At 54.8% G+C, this 23,309-nt stretch overlaps 1 protein-coding gene across 13 annotated transcripts in view; it reads right to left on the reverse strand.

Annotated features, from left to right (window-relative positions):
* SIPA1L3 (signal induced proliferation associated 1 like 3) overlaps nucleotides 1–23,309 on the reverse strand; it is a 238,611-nt gene that overhangs the window by 88,681 nt on the left and 126,621 nt on the right. For 11 of the 13 annotated variants that reach the window (XM_087421818.1, XM_087421816.1, XM_087421811.1 and 8 more), the window contains 2 exons: nucleotides 9,506–11,311; nucleotides 5,564–5,694 (listed from right to left, as the gene is read on the reverse strand). In XM_087421818.1, the coding sequence (XP_087277944.1) occupies nucleotides 5,564–5,694; nucleotides 9,506–11,003 (1,629 nt within the window). In that variant the 5' untranslated portion in view covers nucleotides 11,004–11,311. Of the gene's footprint in view, nucleotides 1–5,563; nucleotides 5,695–9,505; nucleotides 11,312–11,698; nucleotides 11,856–18,844; nucleotides 18,923–23,309 lie in introns of those variants that run through there. The other 2 variants (XM_087421813.1, XM_087421817.1) reach the window with 2 other exon arrangements.

Below are 23,309 nucleotides of genomic sequence, written 5' to 3' on the forward strand. Positions count from 1 at the left end.
ATTCTTCCACGTGGGAGACAGGTGGCCGACCGTCACATTTTGGCTCTGACGACATAACCAGAAGCCACTACTTGAAAAGCTCCCAGCTTTTCCTTCTCTGCAGGGATAATAAGTAGGGCACTGGCAGGTTACAACAAGTGGCCACGTCTACTCTCCACCTGGTCCTGGCCACCGTCACGTCCTACCCGGAGCGTGACAGTCACCTCCTCCTCGTCTCCCTGCTCCCATTCCTCCTACCACCCCACCCCAGTCAATTCTTTCTGCAGCAGCCTGAGTCGGATCATGTCTCTCCTCCGCGCAGAACCCGCTAGTGGCTTCCCATCTCTGCCTGAATAAAATCTACACTCACTGCTCAGCCGGCAAGATCCTGTGTGATCCGACCCTCGATGACACCGGGTGTCATCTCACTGAGGACAGGCAGTCAAGTGAGCCACGTGAGCAAGGAGGTTCCCATCTGCATGGGCCGTTCTCCACCGGCTCCCAACTCAAGGGCTTCCCTGCCTTTCCCTGTGCCGGGTGTGGGGTACACCCTTCAAGAACTTCTCCTGGGAGGTCACGTGGGAATCGGTCTGCCTGGGTTCGAATCCTGGCTCTACCCATCCCCTGGCTGTGTGACCCTGGGCAAGCCGCTTAATTTCTCTGTACCTGTCTCCTCATTTAAAAAAGGGAGAGAATAGTGCCCATCTCAAAGGTTGTAAGAATTCGATAAGATAACCCACATATGGTGCTTAGCACTAGAGCTGGCATACCGCGAGTGCTCAACACGCATTAGCCATTATTATGTGCACACACGTGTCAAATGTATTTGTACTAAGCTGCATGCGTAGTTAAGAATTTAAGGGCCGGCCCCGTGGCTTAGCGGTTAAGTGAGAGCGCTCTGCTACTGGTGGCCCGGGTTCGGATCCCGGGTGCGCACCAACGCACCGCTTCTCCGGCCTTGCTGAGGCCGTGTCCCACATACAGCAACTAGAAGGATGTGCAGCTATGACATACAACTATCTACTGGGGCTGTGGGGGAAAAATAAATAAATAAAATTAAGAAAAAAAAAAGAATTAAAAAAAATTTTAACCATAAATAAGAAGCTACAGATTGCTTTTCTCCCCACTTAATAGTATGCTTTGGAGATTATTCATACACACATACACACAAACATACACAATCAGGTACCTAATGAACACAAATGAGGTCCCACTCAACGCACCATTACACTTGCTTTTTCCACTTAATACGAGACTCTCCCTTGTCTACTTTGCACACTTATGTACTTAAATTATTAACAATGAGTAAGCGTTAGTTTTTAAATAAAAAAAGAAAATAAAAATCCAAACCTCTAACCCTAACAAAACTGAGGCCCATCAAAAACTCATGTTTGAAGTGCTGTATGGAACCCATTTGGCTAGCTGGGGTCCCTGCGTCCTGGGAGAGACAGTGGCAGCCGGGGGCTCGGGACAGGGCAGCAGGGCGCTTGTCCTGTCCAGGCTCAGGGGGTGGGCTGTGGGCTGACATTCAGTCCTGTGGTCTCAAAGCCCAGCTCCCAGTCTGTCCCTGCCCTGGCAGGGAGCTTGGTGCTGCCAACGCTCACGTCCCATCTGCTGGGGGACGTGGGCCCACCCGACTGCCTGCTTGGCGGCCAGGGGCGGCCATCTGGGGTGGGCCAGCCAGCTGGCTTGGAAAACAGCCTGGGCCCCTGACTCTGGCCCCCAGGCCCTGCCGTACGGGAGCCGGGGACGTGCATGTGGCCAGGAGGAGCACAGAACCCTGTCTGTGAACTCAACCCTTGCTCCCAGCACGGCCCCCTGAACTCACAGGAGAGAGTGGCGGCCAGGACAGCAGTGTCATCACAGTGACATCTGGAGCTCAGACACCCCCAGCCCTGCCAGTCTAAGAGAACCTCCCACTGCTCCAAGACAGGGAATACAGAGAAGAAACTGAGGCGCCCTGAGGGAAAGCCCTCTGTCCGAGGTCACGCGGCTGGTGGGCGGCAGAGCCGGCCTGAACCCAGCGCTGTCTGTTCCCAGAGCCAGAATTCAGACTCGACCCTACAGGCAGTGTGGTTAAGAGCACAGGCTCGGGGCCCAGGCGGCCTGGTCCATGTGCCAGCTCTGCCACTGGGGGACCCTGGGCCTCAACGTCCTCATCTGTAGGATGGGGATAATCAGGGGACCCACATCATGGACTGCTGAAAGGATTCGAAGGGTCAGTGCATATACAACACTTGGGGCGGTGCCAGGCAGGAACATGTGCTGAGTGTTAGCTAGGACTGTGAGGACTATGTTACTCCTTTTGGGCTGTATGACCCTCTGCTCTGCCTCTGTGACAGGAAGGGCCTCAGGAAGGGGCGAGGCAAACCTTGCTAGCACTCCCCCTCCCTCCACCTCCAGGTGAGGAGGTCCTCAGGCCTCAGCGCCCAGGGGGGCGGCTCTGCAAGGGGCTGGGCCCAGGCCGAGTCTGCGTGAGGCCTGCGTGTGTGAGGGCAGAGAGAGGGCTACCTGCAGCTGCGAACCTCATGGCAGCCCACAGTTCACAGGCTGACTGGAATGTGACAAGGGGACAGCAGACTGGGAGGCTTCCCGACAGCTAACCTCACTGGGCTCTCCCCACGTGCCAGGCCCAGCACTGTCGCCTTTATATGCGCAACCTCACCGAGCCCACACCAGTCCTGTGAGAGTGGGATTCCCAAGGGGAAACTGAGGCTCTGAGAGACAAAGCCACGCGCCCAAGGTTTCATGGCTGCTGAGTGGCTGAACTAGGACACACACCAGGTCCCCAGTGCACCAGCCATGGTCCTACCTCAGGACCTTTGCACTGGCTGGAATGCTCTTCCAGATGTCCACAGGGCTCCTCCTCTCATCTCCTGCAGCAGCTCTTTTACTCGAATGTTCCATGATCTTCCAGTGCCACCTTCCTTGACCGTGCTGTCTAAACGTCTTACCACCCCTCACACTTATCTCTCTTTCTCACTTTCCTTTCCACCTCATCATCACGTACCACACTGGAGAATTTACTCAGGTAAATGTACTGTGTACTGTCTGCCTCCCCAACAAGAACGCAACCCCACAAGCATCTTCGTGGCCTTACTGACAACTGTCCCCTCAGCGCTCAGCACAGGGCTACGGGCAGTGGTGCGGAGTGAACGTCTGTGGCATGGATGAATCCCAGTCCCGGGCCCTGAGTCTCGAGGGCCCTGTGCCCAGCCGGGGTGGACCAGAGGCTAGCTCCGTCGGTGCTGGGGTGGGAAGTGGACGGGAGCAGGCACGAGCCAGGAACGGCAGCCGGCAGTTTCAAACCCACTGAAGAGGAACCCCAGCGGAAATACCACCTCCTGACCCAGCGTCCACAGCAGTCTCCCGACTCTCGGTACGTCACTGCAGGCTGGGGTTTTAATAACTCATTTTACACGTTCTATTTTTGTTAAAAAAAAAAAACCCAACGATACAAAAAGGCTGGCAGGAAGTGGAGTTCATAACCCTCGGACCGGCTGGGCCAAGTCAGGTGAATCCCAGGGGCAGTGAGCAGGCTGACATTGCGCCCTGTCCCTCACGGGAGGGCAAGACCTTAACCTCTCCATGCCTGTCTCGCCATCTGTACATGAGGACCACGGTGCTTTCAGCGTAGAACTGTCACGACACTGGAGTGACTGAATACACGTAAGGGGTGGAGAAAAAGCCTGACACCCAGTGTCAAGGAGATCTGCGACATAATAGCAATTGTAACAAATACTATTTACCAGTGTATGACTGTCATCACTTCGCCCAGCAGCTCCCCTGTCACATACAACAGTCTGACGCGGTGTGAGCTGTCACCTCACATTCTGCTCTGGTGCTCACGTGTCTAGAAAGGTGGGGGGGAGGGACTGGGGAGACAGAGGGGCTGGTGGCCACCCACAGTCTGGGGCCCGAGGTTTGAGGGCTGCCTTCCCTCAGCTGCTGCAGAGCCTCTGTGCCATCCCAGTCCCCCGCAGGGGAAGGTCTTCGTGAGGGGAGGGGGCTAGGGCCTCGTGCAGCATCTGCCAGTCTGGGTGAGGTCCAGGCCCGGTGGGCCCCACCCCCAAAGGCCCTGAGAGCAGCAGCCTGCTGGGTCCCCGTGTCTGGGCAAAGGCCAGACCTGAGGGGGATGGGGCAATGCAGGACTGAGGGAGACCCATTTTGGGGGGCCCGCCCAGCTGACTGCCCCTTTTCCGGAAACATCTTCCTTACTTGGTCTTTTGGAAGTCTCATCATTTTTGCTGGCCTAGCTCCCCTCTTTTTGCCGAGGAACCACCTGCTGACTCCTCCAGGTGGCTCTGATGGAACTGTCAATCACAGGGCCCTCCCTGCCCCTGGACCCAGGGTGGAGCACATGTCCGAGATCTGGCCAGCTTCCTCTATCACCCCTGACGACAGCGACTGGCCCAGGGCGTGGGCCTGTAACACAAGTGGAGCCAGTCAGAGTCCCTCCCAGAGATCTGGCGATAAGAGTCTCTTCCTCGTGGAGGAGAAGGTATAAAGATAAGAAGATTTGAGCAGCCAGTCTCCACTTTCCTATGACAGGGAGAGAGCTTGTTGGTGGCAGAAGAAAATGACAGTCACAATGCAAAAAGAAGCAGAGCCTAGAGGAACAGAGAGATAAGGAGGCAGAGTTCTGGTGACATCATTTGAGTGCCTGGGTCCAGCTATGCCTGAAGCTAGCCCTACCCCTGGATTTGCAGTTACATGAACCAAACAATTCCATTTCTGGCTTTAACCAGTTCAATGCAGGTTTCTGTCAGTTACAACTTAGAGTCCTAATGAGGCAGGGTGCCCTCAACAGGCCCTGTTCCCTAGCCACAGGTGACCTTTAACCCAGGGGAAGAGCTCTGACCAAGCCAGAACAATGGGATTCCCCACTCAGCATGAAAAGGGACACGCTGGGCGTCTTTTGACCGATCAGCAGCAATGGCAGCGCCTGTGGCTGCAAGTCCCCAACTCCTGCCCCGCCTGACGCTTGTTGCCTTCATTCTTCTGGCCATGCTGCAGGACACCTCACGATCCCAAAAGAATCCCCTCCACCTCCCCCTTTACTTCTTACGCGAACCACAGCGAATCTCTCACACGTGTAAGAATCCCGGGCTCTGCAGTCACACATGCTGGATTCTAATTCTGACCACTTATTCGCTGATGCCAGACAAGTGGTTTAATTTCTCTGAGTCTTAGTTTTTTCTTCTGTAAAACGGGGAGATAGGGCCGGCTCCGTGGCTTAGCGGTTAAGTGCGCGCGCTGTGATGCTGGCGGCCCGGGTTCGGATCCCGGGCACGCCCCAAGGCACCACTTCTCCGTCCAACGCGAGGCCGAGTCCCACGTACAGCAACTGGAAGGATGTGAACCTATGACATGCAACTGTCTGCTGGGGCTTTGGGGGGAAAAAAATGAATAAATAAAATCTTTAAAAAAAAAAAAACGGGGAGATAACAGGATTGCTCGCATGAGGCTGTTGGGAGGATTACAGGAGGGGAGGCGCCTGCCCACAGAACCCAGCACACAGCAAGGGCCCCCAGACGTGCGTGGTTATCGCTACACGATCGTTAACAACAGTGGTGGGGCCTACCTCGCGCGTCCGGAAGATGATCCTGTGCTGGTACTGAGGCCCATGGTCCCTGTGGTCTTCCAGCTTCTCCCGCCTGATGCTCACGGCCACCGGCCCCAGCTTCTCGTCCACGCCAAAGTAATTGGCATGCTCTGAGAGGGAAGAGTAGGCGAGTGCAGTCAGCTCCCCAGGAAGCAGGGGTGGCGTCCCACGGCCTGTCCCGGAGGGCACGGCTGGGGCAGGCTCTTGTGCTACCCGTGGGATCCTGGTCACACAGACCTCACGCCTGGTCACGGCCACACTCAGTGGAGCGAGGGTGAGAGGTGAAGCCCACCTTACTCCACCACCTCGGACAAATCACAGAACTTCTCTGGGCCTCATCTTTTCTGTGCTCTCATCTGAGAAATGGGGGCCCAGCCACTACCCACAATTCAGAGAGCTCATGTGAGGGGGAAATGAAGCTGCATGAATAAAATACTTAGCGCCGTGCATGGCGTGTGATGAATCCAGCCTCACTGCGATTATCCTGTCTTTGCAAATGGCCCCCTCCGCTTAGCTGCCCATCAGCTCCGTGAAGTGGTGAAGATTCTAGTCTCAAGGGCTCCCGCCCGGCCGAAATCCGGGCTCTGCCGCTGTCAGATGTACAGCCCAGGCTGAGTCACTCGGCAGCATTCTCATCAGTAAAATGAGGATGGACCTCATTTTACCGGGTAAGGATGGACCCACCTCTCAGCACGGCTGTGAGAATTAAGTCAGTTAATAATCGAGGAGCACCGAGCACAGAGCCGGGCACACGGGAAGCACATGGGAGGCACTGGCTAGTCCCAACCCCAGGGCATGTTTGTCACAGAAAAGGGACCACGATTCAAGTCCCTAAGCATCACTTTCTCTGACCATGTATCTACAGACCCAGGAAACTTAACACTGCTCTTTCTGTCCTGGTGGCGACAGAGCTTCTTACATGGGAGGGAATCTCCCATTCTCTCCCCTAAATGACAGCTGTCTCCCCCTTTTTTCTAAGACACGCTGCTGTCTTATAACCCTTCCAGGCAAACAGTCCTTCCCCACGTATAACCCCAGGGCCTCCTGCTTGTGGGGGATACCCACCAGCAGTCTGTCTTCTTCATGTCCGTGAGCCAGCATCTACCCACTGCCGGAAACTCCTTCCCACCCAGCGCTCTGAACATTCAACTGAGGGTTCCCGGTCTCGTGAGACGCTCTTGGCAAATCAAAGGCTCGTCTAAGGCCCAAATAATGTGGGATATTTAAGGGCCCCAATCAGAACAGCACCTGCCGTGGGTTGAACAATCTCCCCAGGTGGCCAGAAAACAGAAGAAAGCCTGTGCTCCAGAGACAGCAGTCCCTTCCCGGAACAGTAACGGGCTTGCCTCCCCAAGAACACACACCCAGTACCCTGCAGTCCTGACACATGGCAGGCACTCAGTGAACACCGACCAACGACTCATTTATGTATGAGCCTCCAGGGCTAGAGAGAAATCATTTTTTTGAAAGAAAATGGCTTTTCTTTAAAGCTCCACGATGAGGACTTATATGTGTCTGATGAAGAACTAAGAGTTTTACCATACAATCTTACTTGATCCACACCACAGTCCCTTCAAGTAGGTCTTTCTAGGTGTGAGCTAAAAAGAACGTGTTCTCTACTGGTTAGGCACAAAATTAACACATATAAATGTAAAATCAGGTTTTGATCAGGTTATTCGGATCCTCTACCTTATTTTTTGGCTACTGGATTCGTCAATTTCTCCCACTGGGCACCATCTGCTCACTTCTCCCGTATCAGTGTTTTATGTATAAACCCTAACCCAGGTTGCCAGCTACACCAAGGTTCACAACCACTAGTTTCTCGGTGAATTTTTAAAAATCAACATGAAATGGCTCTTTCAGTTCCTCAAACAAGTGCTTTCAGCCCTGAAATCGAGTTCGTGTGCTACCGATGCTGCCTCACTGCTTTCTCTTGGGTAGCAACTGTTGGGACCTCCTCCCTTCATCCCTTTATTTTCAGTCTGTGTCACTCTGGTCTGGGGTATATGGTGCTGCGACAATCATCTCCATTCCCCATAGGAGGACAGAGTCTGAGGGGTGAAATGTGTCACAGAGCTAATAAGCTTTGGAGCAGACACCCAAATGCAGGGGTCTGACTCTAACACTGGAGCTCCAGAGACTGCACTGGGCCCCGGGGGATGACCTAGCTGACATCTGTCATGTTCCACTAGGACACTGCTTTAAAAAAATTTTAAGCTAGCTGATGTGGAATACTAAACTGCTTATCCATTATCTAGTCATCTGTTCTTCCTTTTTAAGAAAAACTCTCTATTCTTGGGGCAGGTCAAGAGAGCGGCTGTGTCTAGCTAAAAACCTACTTTTCCCAGCCTGCCTTATAAATGGGAATGGCCAATGAGCAGAGGAGTTTGATGGGGTTTCTAAGAAAGCTCTTTAAAGGGGGCTGACTTGATAGGAGGTCTGCTTTTTTGCCCTTACCCTTTCCTCTTTTTCTTTGCCTAGAAACATGGATGTGATGGCTGGAGCTCCAGCAGCCATCTTGGACCAGGAGACCACCCTGAGGGCTGGAGGTCACACACTAAGGCTGGCATTCCACTGATGCTGAGGAGTAACCACACCAGACCTCGCCTGCTAACTTCTGGGCTTCTTTATATGAGAGAAATACACTTCTATGTTGTTTAAGCCTGTTACTGGCAGTTATAAGCCATTCTGAATCAATACAGCTACCAGCATTTAAAAATGAGAAGAATCCACATTAAAAAATCTGAATTTCAGGAAAATCTTGAAAAATTGGGAAGCCTGACAACACTGGGTTTGTTTGCATTTCCTGCATGACAGCAGTGACCTGGGGCTGAGCAGCAGCTGCCGTGTGCTGAGTCCCCACGGGGCAGCTTCACTCCTCAGGGTTCCTGCCCGGCCCTTGTGGCTGCCTGGTTCATGTCTCTGCACTCTGCTCTGCTGCCACCTGGGATTGTCCCACCAGCACCAATGAACCTGGTGATGTACAAAGCCCGTCTCTCCCTGGGGTTAACACCTTCCAGATACCAACAGCTCAGCCTTCAAAGGGGACCCAGAAGCTGCCTGCTTCTTCCCCACTCCTGGGCTCCCACCCTGGGCGTGTCCATCGTCGTCTCCTGCCGGGACTACCAGAGCAGCCTCCTCCCTGGTCTCCCCGCGCCCCCACCCCCATAGTCTGTTCCCCAGAGGGAGTCAGACCAGGGCCTCTGCTGCCCAGAACCCTCCTGAGGCTCCATCCCCCTTAGGGTAAAAGTGAGAGCCCTCACGACGGCCCAAAGTCCCACACCATCTGCCCTGGTACCTCTCCGCCTCGGCTCCTTCCACTCTCCTCAGTCACCCTGTCCCTGCCACACTGGCTTCCTTCCTATCCTTCAGCATTCCAGGACTACCGTACCTGCTGTTCCCTGGGCCAGGAACCCTGTCCCCAATGTCCACACGGCTCCCTCCTCACCTCACATGGCCCTTACCTAGGAGGGCCCCCCCTCCCCCGACTACTCCCTCCCACCCTGACACTGTCCCCTCCCCTTCCCTGCTTTACTCTCCTCCGTAGCACCTGCCACCTTCCGACACTTAGATATCTCACCTCATTACCTAGTTTTACCGTTTGTCTTACCCCACTAAAACACAGTGCTAGAAAGACAAGATTTTTGTTTTAGGCTCCCCTGGCTCTAGAAAGTGCCTGGCACACAGCTGAACCCAGCACATATCTGCCAAATGAATTCACATCTACTGTCTCATGGAGCTCACGGCTGTGGAGTGGGAGCCCTGGGTCAGGAGGCTGGCTCACAGCCCCTCTCCGAGGGGGCCTCCCTTCCTGCCGTATCCTCAGCGCTGAGAGCAAGATCTGGGGCACAGTGAATGGATGCGCAGGGGAGTCCCCGAGACAAGCTGTCCCCCACCCCCGTCCCGGGCCCGGACGGTCACCTTTGCCCACGAAGTAGTCCTGGTAGTAGCGAGCGCCCAGGTCCACGTGCTCGATGCTGTACTGCCGCGGGCGGCTCTGCGTCCTCTGCTGCTCCTTGGGCACCTCGAGCACCGAGATGCTGGCGTTGGTGCGGCAGGAGCTCAGGTTGGGCTCCGCCGGGCGGCCCTCGGCGCCGCCCCCGCCCCCGCCCGCCGTGGGGCCCGCGGACGCCCGGGCGAAGCTCACGTCGCGCTCGCGCTCGCCGCCGATCTCGTTGCGGAAGTGCGGGCAGCTGAGCAGCAGCTCGTTGCTGGTGTCGTCGCCCAGGTCCTGCTCCAGGTTCTCCTTGCAGTTGAGGTCCTCGGTGCTGGCGAAGGCGGGCTCCGCGCCCCCGAGGCTGTGGGCGCGCGCGGCGCCGAGGGCCGCGGTGGCCGAGGCGGCGGAGGCCCCGGTGGTGGTGTTGCGCCGCTGCGCCGTGGACGCGCGGTTGGCCGCCGCCTCGTGCAGGTCGAATAGCATGCTCTGCACGTCGAAGTGCGCGAAGCTCTTCTGGCACACCCACGGCCGGCCGGCCTCCGCGGGGCCCCGGGCCTCATCCGCCTCCCCCGGGGCGCGCGCCTCGGCCTCGGCGCGGCCGCCCCGAAGCTTCCGGAAGATGCACGAGTCCGCCGCCTCCCCGCCCGGGCCCCGCGTGGGCTTCTTGCGGGCCTTCTCCTTCCCGGGCTGCAGCGGCAGCAGGCTGTCCTTTCCGGGCTGCCCGTGGCGGGGGTCCCCCTTGGCGCCGCCGCCGCCCCGCAGGAGGTGTGCGCCCCGATCGAGCTCGGGGCGGCGTGGCGCGCCCCGGGGCGCGGGCTGCTCACTGCGGAACTCGTTGAGGATGTCGAAGAAGCTCTGCTCGGGCACGCCCTGCACGTCGATGGAGGACGTGCTCCCGTACTCGCGGAAGAGGGGCAGCGCCCCCGCGTGCCGCGCCGCCCGCGGCTCCCCCGCGTCCTCCACATCGCACTCACTCAGCGTGATCTCGCTACTGCTGCGGTGCCGCAGCGGGAGGAAGGCCCTGCCCGGGGACCGGGGCCACACGTCCTGGAATTCCACATCTTTGGACCTCCTTCTGGAGAGCCGGTGGAAGGCCTTGGACCCCGAAGAAGCCGGAGTGCTGGCGGGGGGCTGTCCGTTCTGTATGCTCCTCATGGAATGGGCCACCTTTGTGGCCTTCGTGCCATCTGCGTCCTGCGAGGGGCTTGGGTTGTTCTGCTCTCTCAGGGCCTCCCGCTTGGGCGGCCAGTCAGCCACTCTGGCGCGCACGCCCATCTTGGGCATGGCAGGTGTGGTGGGGCTGGGGCGGGTGGTGGCGCTGGCTGGGCTCTCAACAGGCTGGGGCATGCTGCCATTCTGGACCCAGAATCCCAAGGGAGTGTAGTCCCCGGTGTGCGGCCCCGGGAGGACATCGGCCCCTCTGGCCCCACAGCTGGCTGCCAGGTCCACGCCATCATTGGGAATGGGCCGATAGGTGGTCATAGTCCACAGGCAGTGGAGTGCTACTGGCCCCCAGAAGCTGTAGAGAAACTTTATGGGGTCCCCTGGCCCTCAGCCATTGTTCAGGGCCACCAGTCCCAGGAGGAAGGATGCTGGCCCCTGAAGCCTGACGGGAAGGTCGTGAGCCTGTGGAGTCCAGTTCTCCACCATCGCTGTGGACAACTGCGCCAGGACAACCTCGGGAGGCAGGCGCTGTCCTGGGGGCTCCAGACTGGGCGGCTCAGCAGGGCACAGCAGGCAGCAGATGTGGGCGAGGGCCGGCAGGCTGCAGGGATGTCCTCCCCATCATGCTGAAAGGGAGACAGGCAAAGGTGAGTGAGACTCAGTGCCATTCCTGTTTCAGCTCTCCACCCACTCCTACATTTTTTGTTTTTGACAAAATATTTTAGAGTAAATCCCAGACATCAGGACATTTCACCCATAAATACTTTAGCTTGTATCTCTAGCAGATAAGGCCTTTAAAAAAATAACCATGATCCCTTTATCATCCCCACCCAGATGAATAAGAATTCTTCAGTACCACATAATACCCCACCTGCATTACATTTCCCCCATTGTCTTTGCTGGTTTGTTCAAATCAGGATCCAAACAAGATCCATACTCCGCTTTGGCAGATAGATTTCTTAAGTCTCGTCTACTCTAGAATGCCCCCCGCTCCTGATTTGGATGTTATTTACTTGTGGAAGGAGTGGGGTCACTTGTCCCATGGAGTTCCCTCTTTCAGGATCTGGCTGACTTTTCCCTGTGGTGTCACTGAACACGTTCCTCTGTCCCCTGTGAGTCCTGTCTACTGGTAGCTGCACGTACAGGCCAGACTGTGGTCTGTCTGTTCCGTAGTCCACCCGACCAGCCACCCCGCTGGAAAGGAAGTGAAAACAGCCGCTGAGTCACCATGGGCATTGATGGATTTGGGGAGGCAATGTCTCTAGAAATCTATGTGATTCATAGATACTATGAGCCGCCAGATCAGCTCCCGTCCTTTCTTTGCCGAGATTTCCCCAGTGGCTCCTTACTATGTTAGAGTAAAACCCACATTCCTTCTGCTGGCCCACAAGCCTCTGCTGGTCCCCGTGGTGCCTCTCCCCATCACGGACTAAGATCCCATCACACTGGCCTTCTTTCCTGTTCCTCTGACATACCAAACCCCATCCAGGGCATCTGCGTATCCTTCCTGGTTTTTCACCAGGCTGGTTCCCGCCCATGGTGTCGACTCTTGACTGAAGCTTTCCCAAACCACCCCATCGAGACAGAGACGCTCCTGTCTGCTCAAAGCCTTTCTCTGTCACCCACTCTGCTCTTTTTTTCCTTCGTGGTTATCACCAATTGATGTTATTTTGTTCATTATCTATTTACTGACTATCTCCACCTCTAAATCATCAGTTCCAGAATGGCAGGGGTGTCTGCTGTTCACTGATGTATCCCCAGCTCCTAGAATAGGACACTCACTCACTATTTATTGTGTGAATGAGCGAACCGACAGCATCTCCCTAACCTGACGTGTGAGTACATCCTGATGCTCAGACCTCTGGGGAAGGGAGTTTGTGCTTCTGCCCAGCCACCTACAGTACTCAGCAGGATCATGTCCCTTTGTCTCCACGTTAATGTCTGGAAGATGGACCCCTCTGCTGGGGATGAAGGGGAGGGCAGGTCACGGTCTGTGCAGGACCTGTTGGTCGTCCCAGCAGCTGGGCCCCTTCCTCTGCCAGCAGGAGTGGGCATCTCACTCAAGGTGACCAATACCTTTTCTTTCCCTTGGAATGTGGAGCCAGACAGGGCCATTCTGGCCAACGACAGTTGTTGCTCTCCGAGTGAGGACATGGAAGGCCTCCTGTGTGAGTGAGGGGCGTATGAGTGTGGGGGAGGGGGGGAGAGAGAGAGGGAGAGATGGGGAGAGAGAGCGGGGGAGAGGGGGAGAGGCGGGGGTGGGGAGAGGGAGAGAGAGAGAGAGAGAGTGTGTGTGTGTGTGTGTGTGTGTGTGTGTGTAGGGGGCATTTCCTAACTCGTGCCCAGAGGTAGGGAGTGAGCTGGCAGAGAGAGACTGAGGGGGAAGCCTGAAGCAGATTCATGGAGCAAAACAGCAAGGCGAGCCTACAGCCTCTGAGAAGTGAGAACCAGAGAGTGAGGGGAGAGGCGGGGGTGGGGAGCAAGAGTGTACCCCTCTTCCTGGTTCCCCACAAGCAGGGAGCACACAGGGAAGGGGACAGAGAAGGGGGAGGAGAGCGGAGAGCCCCCAGGGTCGGGCTGGTTAAGGGAGCCGGGATGGAGGCAGGAGAGGCTGTGGTGACCTGGTCTTCTCAGCAGGCAGGTGGGCCTCAGCTCTGGCGACCGACCAGTCTTGCGGAAATGTGGATGCCAGATCATCCGATTTTTCAAGAGAAACCAGAAATCTAGAATTGTATGCAACATCTCCCAATTTGAAAAAGAAAAAATAATAACAGCAACAACAACTACGACCTACCATGCAAAGGCAAACTCTAAAAGGATTTTCACGAAACTGCTAACAGTGGCTGTCGCTAGGGAGGGCAACTGGGCGTCTCCCACCCCACTCCCAGCCCCTCCCTGCGTCATTTGTCTCCTTAGTACTGGGTATCCCCAGGATCCGTGTTTTGAAAGAAGTTTCTTTTCATTCTACATCACTGGCGACTTTGTGCCAATTATTTGCATGTACTTCTAGTCAACAGATAAATACTTAAGAACATTACCAACCAAAACCACAGTGAGGGTCAACAAAGTAAGTATGTGAGCTGGACTTGGTAGGGGTCTGTGACCTCAGGTGACGGGTCAGTGCAGCAGCTTTGCCAGAGAGGAGGGCCTTTGGCCAGCCCCACACTCCACTGGGCGCCGGATCCCAGGCCAAGCTGGGGTGTCCAGGCCGGCCGAGGGCATGGCCCGTGCTTGGCAGCCCAGCACGCCCCCGGTTCAGCCTGGCAGAGTGCGGAGGATTAATCCTGTGAGGCTGCATTGGGGCTGGCTGGGAAAACCAGTGGCCCAGATGCAACCCTGACTTGCTTACGAAAGCACCTCCCAACACACAGGCTTCGCTGATGGCATTTTGTTTCTAGCTCAGCTGGCAACCCCCAATCCGTTCTGCTCCCTTCTGTGAAAACACACCGATGTTCTCCAGGCCCCGGTCCCTGGGCACAAATCCCTTCTCCGAGCAGGTGCCGCCGAGCCTCCCTGTGATGCTTGCCGGCTGAGTGGTACCCACAGCCTCCCCGGGACTGGTGCACACTGGTCCCTTCCCAGCTGTCTGCTGTCAAGCTCCCGCCTCCCAAAAGCACTCTGATCTCCCTGATGGGGAAGCCCCCATCATGAGAGCCAGACAGCCTGGGTGTGCCATGGACTGGTTACTGAAACGGTGACTCAATTTCAATCTGTAAAATGGGGATAATACCACCTACCTCACGGCCACTATTAATACCATTCCTTCATGTATCTGTGGCAGGAGCTCTAGCGCTCCCCCTAATGACAGAAGCACAGCCCGGCGTGGGCACAGGACCCCAGCTAAAAGCACGGAAGGCTGCAGGGGTGAGGCGTGTGGACCTGGCTTTTCCCGAAGTGACCTGCTGGGGACCCTTGGTTCCTTCCCCCCAGCGTTCCTTGGCTCCTGTCTCTTTTCTGTGATTGCTCCTCTGGCCTCCTGTTGATTTGGTAAGCCCCTGATAAATTCCACTTCTGCTCAAGACTGTCAAGTGCGGCTTCTGCTGCTGGCACCTGAGGACCCTGACTAGTGCTGTGTGCGAGGAATCGGCCGGGGACGGTGGCGGGAACAAACAGGGCGGAGACAGCAGCACAATGAGAAGCAAGCCGCAGTGGGCGAGTCAGGTGGGATGCACTTGGCTGCAATTAACAGAACACCATCCAACTCGGTGGCTCGGGTGATGAAGACATTTCATTACCTCGTGTGACAAAGTGGCCAGATACGGCAGCCCTGGGCTCACACCGTGGAACGACGGCAGGTGCTGTCTTTGTCCCCCTCCTCCACCCGCCTCCCTCCTGTGCTGCTGGCTGACATCTTTGGCTTGTGGCCTCATGGTTGTGAGCTGGCGGCCACAGCCATGCTTCTCCCTGAACCACGGGCAAGACGGAAAGAGAGGGATGACGTAGGAGTGTTCTTCTGACCCATCTGCCCCTGATCAGGAAGGAAAATCTTTGCCAGAACATTCCCCCACCTCAGCAGAATTTCTTTTATGTCTCATTGGCTAGAACGTGGTCACTTATGGCCACTCCAGGTGCCAGGGAAGCTGGCAAAGCCAGAATCTGTTATCGTCCTTGGGCCAGTGAGGACGCGTCCCGGCGGCTGGCCACGCGGGTCCCTGAAAATGTCTGCGTCTCTTAGAAGAGCAGGCCACCCGGGGTGTATCTGCGTAGACGGCCCCTGACTATCGCTTGTGAAGAAGCTGGGAACTCTGAGCTGAGTGGATGTTCCCTTATGAGGCCCCAAAAGCCTGGAGGCTGGAACAGCAGGAAAACAGATGAGCGCCACAGCCTCAGTGTCCCAGCTCTGAAGGGCCCTGCTCTGTGGGGCCACAGTGTCTGCCAGAACCTCCCAGGGCGGAGCAGAAGGGAAAAACACAAGCCGTCCAGTGCTCAACACACGTGGTTTGCTTCCCCAGCCTCCATGACTCCTTTTCCCAGCAACAGCCCAGATTTCTCTTTGGGAACCTGCCCTCTCTGACTCCCACCCAATGGGCTAGAAGAGGGGCTCCTCTGGAGCTTGAGAACAAATCATGTGACCTGATCAGAACCAGTGAGACCCACTGTTGTCTCTACCAGGAGTCCTGGGGACGAAGACTCTGCTTTCCCCTCTTACCCTGAGTCTGAGGATGTGAAGGACGGAATCACTGCAGCAATCTTGTGACCATGAGGGGAGAACCATCAGTGAAAGGGGCTGAGAGTCAGAGGGAATCTGGGGGCTGTAGTCATCATTTGAGTCTCTGCATCAAGCTAGACCTGAAGCCAGCACTATTTCTCTTCCCACCACTGGACCGTTTAGAAACAAAACAACAACAAAACACATCTATAATGGCAGCTACCAGGAATATGATCCTTCTATGGGCCACGTCCTTCTCTAAGCACTTGACATTTGTTATCTCTCAACACTCATAACAACCCCATGACGTAGCTATCGTAGCTATCGTTATCTCCATTTTACACCTGAGGAGACCGAGGAAGGGACAGATGAAGTAACGTGCCCCAGGCCCCATGGCTGTGAGGCGGCAGAATTGAGACTGACTCAGCTGCTTCATTCCTAAAGTCAGGCAGCCCTGAATTTGAGCCCCAGTCCTCCCCATGATCATGGGCAGAGTCCTGGACCTCTCTGATTCTTCTTTTCCTCACTGGTGACACACAGTCAAATCTCTCTAGATCTAACTGTTCTACTAAGTCCCTAACTCAGGCAGCCACCTGCTTATGTGACATCACCACCTACGTATCTCACATGCGCTGCAAACCAAACATCCCCAACTGGAACTTTTGATCTCTCCCAATCCACAAGACTTGGTCCTTCTCGGGAGTCAGGATGGGCTAAGCTACGCCACAGTAACGAAGGTCCCCAAGTGCCCAGGGGCTTACACGACAAAGGTTGGTTCTTGCCCATACTGCATGTCCATCACGGGTTGGCCAAGGGCCAACTTCACTCCCAGCCGACAGAGCAGCCCTCTCCTGAGACCCTGCCCATCTCAGAGGAAAGAGACACGGCTGAACCATGCAACGGCCCTTAAAGCGCCTGCCCAGGAATGACAGGTGGCACCTCTGCTCACATTTCATTGCCCAAATCAACTCATACATGCAAGACTGACGTCAACAGGGAGGCACACTGGAATATCTGTTAGAACAGGAGAGCAATTGGCCATCTGCTACCTTCCACAACCCAGTGAAAGGCCCTTCCTTCTTCCAAGGGCTCAAACTGGAAACATCACCATCATCCTTCACATTCCTCCCCTTCGCTGTACACGTCCAGTCCACCACCCCAAGTCCTGCTGACTCCCCACAGCAGATCCGAGTCCATCCTTCTCTCCCACCACCCGCCCTGGTCTGAGCCGCCATGACTTCTCCCTGGCTGACCACCCCACAGCCTCACTGGTGTCCCTGCTTCTGCTCCCCCGAGGGCCCCTCTCCACACAGCAGGCAGAGCAACCTCAGGATAAAATTCAAAATCCTAGTGAAATAAGTCAGAAACGACAAATACTGTAAGATTTCACTCACATGCGGGATAAACAAACACGTAGATAAGGAGAACAGATTGGTGGTTACCAGAGGAAAAGGGGGTCGGGGGAGGGCGAAAGGGGTAAAGGGGCTCATATGTGTGATGACGGATAAAAACTAGACTATTGGTGGTGAACACGATGCAGTCTACACAGAAACGAAATACAATAATGTTCACCTGAAATTTACACAATGTTAAAAGCCAATATGACCTCAAAAAAAAAAAAATTCAAAATCCTCACGTCAGCCTTCAAGGCTCCCCTCTCCTCTTCCCCTTGCTCTTGGACCCCAAGCCACAATGTCCTTCTTTCAGTTCCTCTTATGCCCCATCCTCCCTGCTGCCTCAGGGCCTTTGTACATGCCATCCTTGCTGCTCATTCCCCTATCTAGGTAATTTTTTCAACACTCAGGACAGATGCTTTCTCCACATGACCTTCCCTTTTCACCAACCTTCTTTGAGCCCCAACCTGAGCTCCTGGAGCACTCTGCATTTCTCTCTGGGGGTAGTGCCTGCATCAATATATGCAAGTAACTTACCATGTAATTAATGGTCTGCCGTATGTAAGGTTTGTGAGGCAGTACACTGCCTGCATCCCCAGCACAGGCCTGACACATAGGAAGCCACTAATAAACATCTGCTGAATAAACGAATGGATGGACAACCTCACTGGGGCCAGGGAGCACTGGCTCAGTGGGGGTCTGTGACCTGAGGGTGGGCGGGGCTTGCTTGGTGCCCGAGTGTGGCTGTCCCTGGAAAGAAGCACATCCAAGAAGCTGAAAGTAGTAAGTGGAGTGCGTCTGTGTGTGTGTGTGGCGGCGGGGGGGTGGGGCGGGGGGGGGCGGCGCGCGCTTTCCCAGGCCTTTGGATGATGAGGGGCAGTGGGCAGCCAGGCTCTCCTTCCCAGGCAGGCTTCTGTGTCCCGGGCGGCCCTGATCTGCTCCAGCTGTGTCCCCTTCATGGAAGTGTGACACAGTCACTGTGATGGGGGTTCGGTGGGACCTAAGAGCTCAGGAGAGCTCAGGGCTGTGCCACCAAGTCCGAGGGCTTCTCTCAGAGGCCCAGGTGGAATGGTGACTCCTCCAGGAACACACCCAGTGATTCAGCAGCTTCTGGGCACTTATAAGTCATTCATTCGTTCAGTACAAACCAGTTAGTCCCTAAAACTCATTCATTTATTCATTCACTCGCTCATACAATGAACACCTACCACATTCTTACAAATCATTAAGTCCAGAAAATTCATTTGAGCAAAAAAAAGGCACTAAAAATTTATTCATTTATTCAACATTTACATGTATAATTCATTCATTCATCCCACAAACACCAAGCACTTAAAATCCATTCATTTACTCAGTACGTTTCTTAAGCACTTACAGTGTGCATTTTGTAAGAAGAGACAGCCCTGAGCAGGACAGACCACGCCCCCGCTCTCATGAACTTACTTCCAGTAGGGGGAAGCCAGAAAAATAAGTAAACAGACAGAAGACAAGGTAACTTCAAAGGGGAGTCAGCAGTGTTAAGGAATAAATGCTACACTAGATGGGAGGAGGTGAGGAAAGGTCGCTGTGGGGGTCTGACCCGGGATCTGCACGGAGAGAGAGCGCCTGCCACATACCAGGCGTGTTGATGAGCGAGGTGTTGATGAGCGAGGCTGACGTGCACGGGCAGGAGGATCCGTGTTCGGATCCCGGGTGCGCACCGACGCACGGCTTCTCCAGCCACGCTGAGGCCGCGTCCCACATACGGCAAGCAGAGGGATGTGCAACTGTGACATACAACTACCTACTGGGGCTTTGGGGGAAAAAATAAATAAATAAATAAAATTATAAGAGGTCTGCAGCTGACTCTAATATGCAGCGAGGGGCCAGGACAGAACAGAGAGAGCCAAGAGGGGAGGGCCTGAGGGGCTGCAAATCCGAGAGGGAGCGAGCCCGTCAGCCAGAGCAGGTGTGACAGAGGCCCGGGCGGTGGGGGGGCCCGGGGAGGATCAGGAGCCCGCAGGCTGGGTGCTGACGAGACGGTCATGTATGGCGGCGATTATTGGTCTGAAGGGCACTGGTGACCACTGCCGGAGGGACTGCTGCCCTGGGGAGCCCTGTCCCCGCCCCTTGTCACCCAGTGCTGGGGCCTGCCCTGACTTGTCCCCCAGCCCCTCCACACCCCCAGCAGAATCACTCCCGCCTCCCTTGGCTGAGCTCCCAGGTGTCTGCACACACTCTGGCTACAGCCTCGGAGTAGGTTTTGTCCTCCTCAGACTGTGAACAGCTCCACGTCTGCAGTGGACTGGGGTCTACCCACGTGTTCTTGCCATGTGGGGTGGGGGGGATAATATGGTGATGACGGTAAGAACAGCAAGGCTAACACAACTCTCCTGATGTGCCAGGCTCGGGCTACACACTCGGCGTGTATTAACTTGTGTGTTGTATTCCCATTTCACAGATGAGGCACAGGTCACATGCCCAGTTACACAGCTGGTGGAGCAGCTGGGATTCAAACCGCGACAGTCTGGCTCCCACACTTCGCCACTCTGCTCTAAATAAAGACAAGGTGGTTCAGACGAGTGTGTCGTGTGAATACACAAATGACACAAGTGGCTTCAAAATGGATTCGTAAGGGGGGGCCCGGCCTGGTGGCGCAGCAGTTAACTGTGCGTGCTCCGCTTCGGCGGCCCAAGGTTCCCAGGTTTGGATCCCAGGTGCACACCAACGCACCGCTTGTCAAGCCATGCTGTGGTGGCGTCCCATATAAAGTGGAGGAAGATGGGCACAGATGTTAGCCCAGGGCCAGTCTTCCTCAGCAAAAAGAGGAGGATTGGCATGGATGTTAGCTCAGGGCTAGTCTTCCTCACACACACACACAACAATGGATTCGTAAGGACAAAACTCCAGAAAGTCAGCAACAGCTCAGCGGATTTCAGGTCAAGGATCTGTTTTCTTCCCCATGTCTTTCCCCACTTTATTGGAAATCTCAGCACGCCCAGGACCACGTTAGGGGTCCCCCAGGAAACGAGATGGATGACCGTCCGACACCTCATCAGGAGGGGCTGCAGCAGACACACTGCTCCATCAGCCCCAACAACGAACGAGGTGTTGACCATGGCCGTGTGCTGTTATGATCCGTGTTGCACACTCAACAATTCTGACACCAAGTGTGTGGGGTTTCCACACCAAGCAATTCTCTGCAGACACCAACTGGATGTCCTACAATTTAATTCAATCCTGACACTAGCTACCCAGAGTTAGCATCAGATCCCACAAGGCAAAGGGCTCAGTTCCGCAGACTGCCCCCCACTTCAGATGCCAACCCCAAGTAGTGGGTCCCCAGGTTACGCACACTTCTGAACTGGCTACAAATCGGGGGTTCCCACGACCCCTTCCTCAAGTTTGATAATTTGCTGTAACAGCTCACAGAACTCAAGGAAACACTTTACTTACTGGTTTATTATAAAGGATACAAATGAACAGCCAGATGAAGAGGTACATAGGGTGAGGCCCAGAAGGGTCCCGAGCACAGGAGCTTCTGCCCCTGTGGAGTTTGGGGGGCTTCCAATGCGCTCAACAACCTGGAAGCTCTCTGAACCCTGCTGTTTAGGGTTTTATGGAGTTTCCATTAAGTAGGCATGACTGATTAAACCTTGGCCGTTGGCTTAATGGCAATTGACTCAATGCCTGGCTAGGGCTGAAAGTTCCAACCCTCTCTAACCACATGGTGGGTTCCTCGGGCAACCAGCCCGCATCCTGAAGCTATCTAGGGGTCCACCAAGAGTCACCTCATTAGCACAAACTCAGGTATGGTTGAAAGGAGCTTATCATGAATAACAAAAGACGCTATCACCTGTATCACTCAGGAAAGTCCATGGGTTTTATGCCAGGAACCAGGATGAAGACCAAATATATATATTTCTTATTCTATCACAATATACGCCGTGAAAACCTGCACTTGTCTTTAGTGTCAAGGAACCCAGAAGATGGGTGTTTCTAATTTAAACCTCCCAAGCCATCCAGGAGGGGCCCATGTCCCTACCTAGGCACCGAGGGCCTAGGGGGCAAGGGCAGCCATGTACAGCCACTCCACTCAAATGGGTGAGGGTCCCACAGGGGTCAGAGTGCCCGAGCGGCCTGCCCTGCTTCCAAGGGTGTAGATTGGTAAAGTTCTTTCCCCTTGGGGGAACAGGAAGAATGAATTGGAATGACACATTGAAATTTTAGGTGTGCATACTCTTTCATTTTAATCCAATCACTTCACTTCCAAGAAGCTGTCCCCCAGATGTTCACACCAGTGCACGTCTAAAGACAGGTGCATGGTGGCTGGACTACAGGGGCCTTCCCAGGGCCGCAGTGATGTAATACGGAAGAACTGGGGGCAGCCTCCCTGCCCATCAGCAGAGGACGGGTTAAGTGAATGTGGGCGCCTCTATTCCAGGGAACGCAATGCACGCACACAAGATGCCCACAGGGCCCCAAGTGAATGAGCACAGCTCACACTTACTGAGCGCTTACTGTGTACCACGCTAAGAGCTTTACACACGTTAACCCATTTAACCCTCATGATGACCTTGTAGGGAGGGACTAATACCATCCTCATTTTAAAGCCAATGCAACTGAGTCCAGAGAGGCTGAGTAACTTGCCCAAGGTCACTCAGCTAGCAAGTAGTGGCGCTGGGATTCGAACCCATGCAATCCAGCTTCATAATTTGCAATCTTCCACTCTATGTTGCCACTTGTGAAGGGAGAGGCAAGTTGTGGAATAGTTTGTAGCATGACCCTGTTTGGTTTCAACAAATCGGGGTGGCGGGGACGGGGGGGATTATTAGTGTGTGTGTACACAAATGTCTATAAATGTACAGGAAAGTGCCTAGGAAGATATCCACCAAACTGTGAATAGTGGTTACTTCTGAGGAGTAAAACGGGATAGAAATAAAGGGAAACTTAAAAAAAAAATTCTACACATCTGTGTTTGAATTTTTATAGGCAGATAAGTTCAAGGCCCTCCTCAGGAGCCCTCTGAGGCCCTGCCCCAATCTGCATCCTGGAGAGAAGCTCTGTGAACAGGTTTTGCACGCCTTCTTCCAGACCTTTCTCTGTGAGTCTACAAGGAGATGCTCACAGTTGCACACGGGAGGAACATCTCAGGCTGGGGTTAAGTCTTCAGTTTTAAAAGTGAGCATGTGAGTGGGGGCTGGCCCAGTGGTGTAGTGATTAAGTTCGCACACTCTACTTTGGTGGCCCAGGGGTCGCGGGTTTGGATCCCGGGTGCAGACCTACACACCACTCATCAAGCCATGCTGTGGCAGCGTCCAGCATATAAAGTAGAGGAAGATGGGCACGGATGTTAGCCCAGGGCCAGTCTTCCTCACACATACACACACACACACACACACACACACACACAAGATCATGTGAGGGGGAAACACAGGCAGAGTGAGAACCACCCCCAGAAAGCCCAGACTGTGTGGAACGCAGGGTTAGGAAGGAAGAGACGGCGCCACCTCCCTGGTGAGCACCAGTCCCCACATCTGCCTGCCTCTCGGGCCCATGGAGGCTGAAAAATTCATCTTTCCAAGTGGAGATTCCTCTGTGGCCTGGCGAGATGCTTGTGCTCAGACCCGCGGAGGGAGGAAGGGGCACCTGTCTCGTGTTCACGTGCTCCCTGGGGAAACAGGGGCTCCACTCCCCCAAAATGCTTAACCTGCAGGTCGCCCTCTTTGTTTTTAGTTTGCTCCCTAATATAGTCGAAGTTATACAGGTGAAATGCTTGGATCATCACAGGCTTATAGAGAGAGGTGGATTTATTTTAAATAAGTGGGTTAATATCTTCATAGCTGCTTTTCTTCCTTATTCCAGACCTTGGCGATCCTGCCTGAGGCTGGCAGCTGTTGCAGAGTGGTTAGAAGCAAAGACTGGCCGGGTTCCGTTCCCAGCCCTGCCACTTGACCAGCTAGACAGAGGCAGGTAAGAGCCTGTCTGCACCTCGGTTTTCCATCTGCAAAACGGAGATAACAACGGGGCTTAACTCTCAGGGATGGTATGAGTTACTAAATATAGAGACTTGGACTATCTCTGGCACACAGTGATATACAA

The sequence above is a fragment of the Ceratotherium simum genome, chromosome 33 (assembly GCF_057802395.1).
Source record: "Ceratotherium simum simum isolate JZ-2026a chromosome 33, ASM5780239v1, whole genome shotgun sequence".
NCBI classification, from domain to species: Eukaryota; Metazoa; Chordata; class Mammalia; order Perissodactyla; family Rhinocerotidae; genus Ceratotherium; species Ceratotherium simum.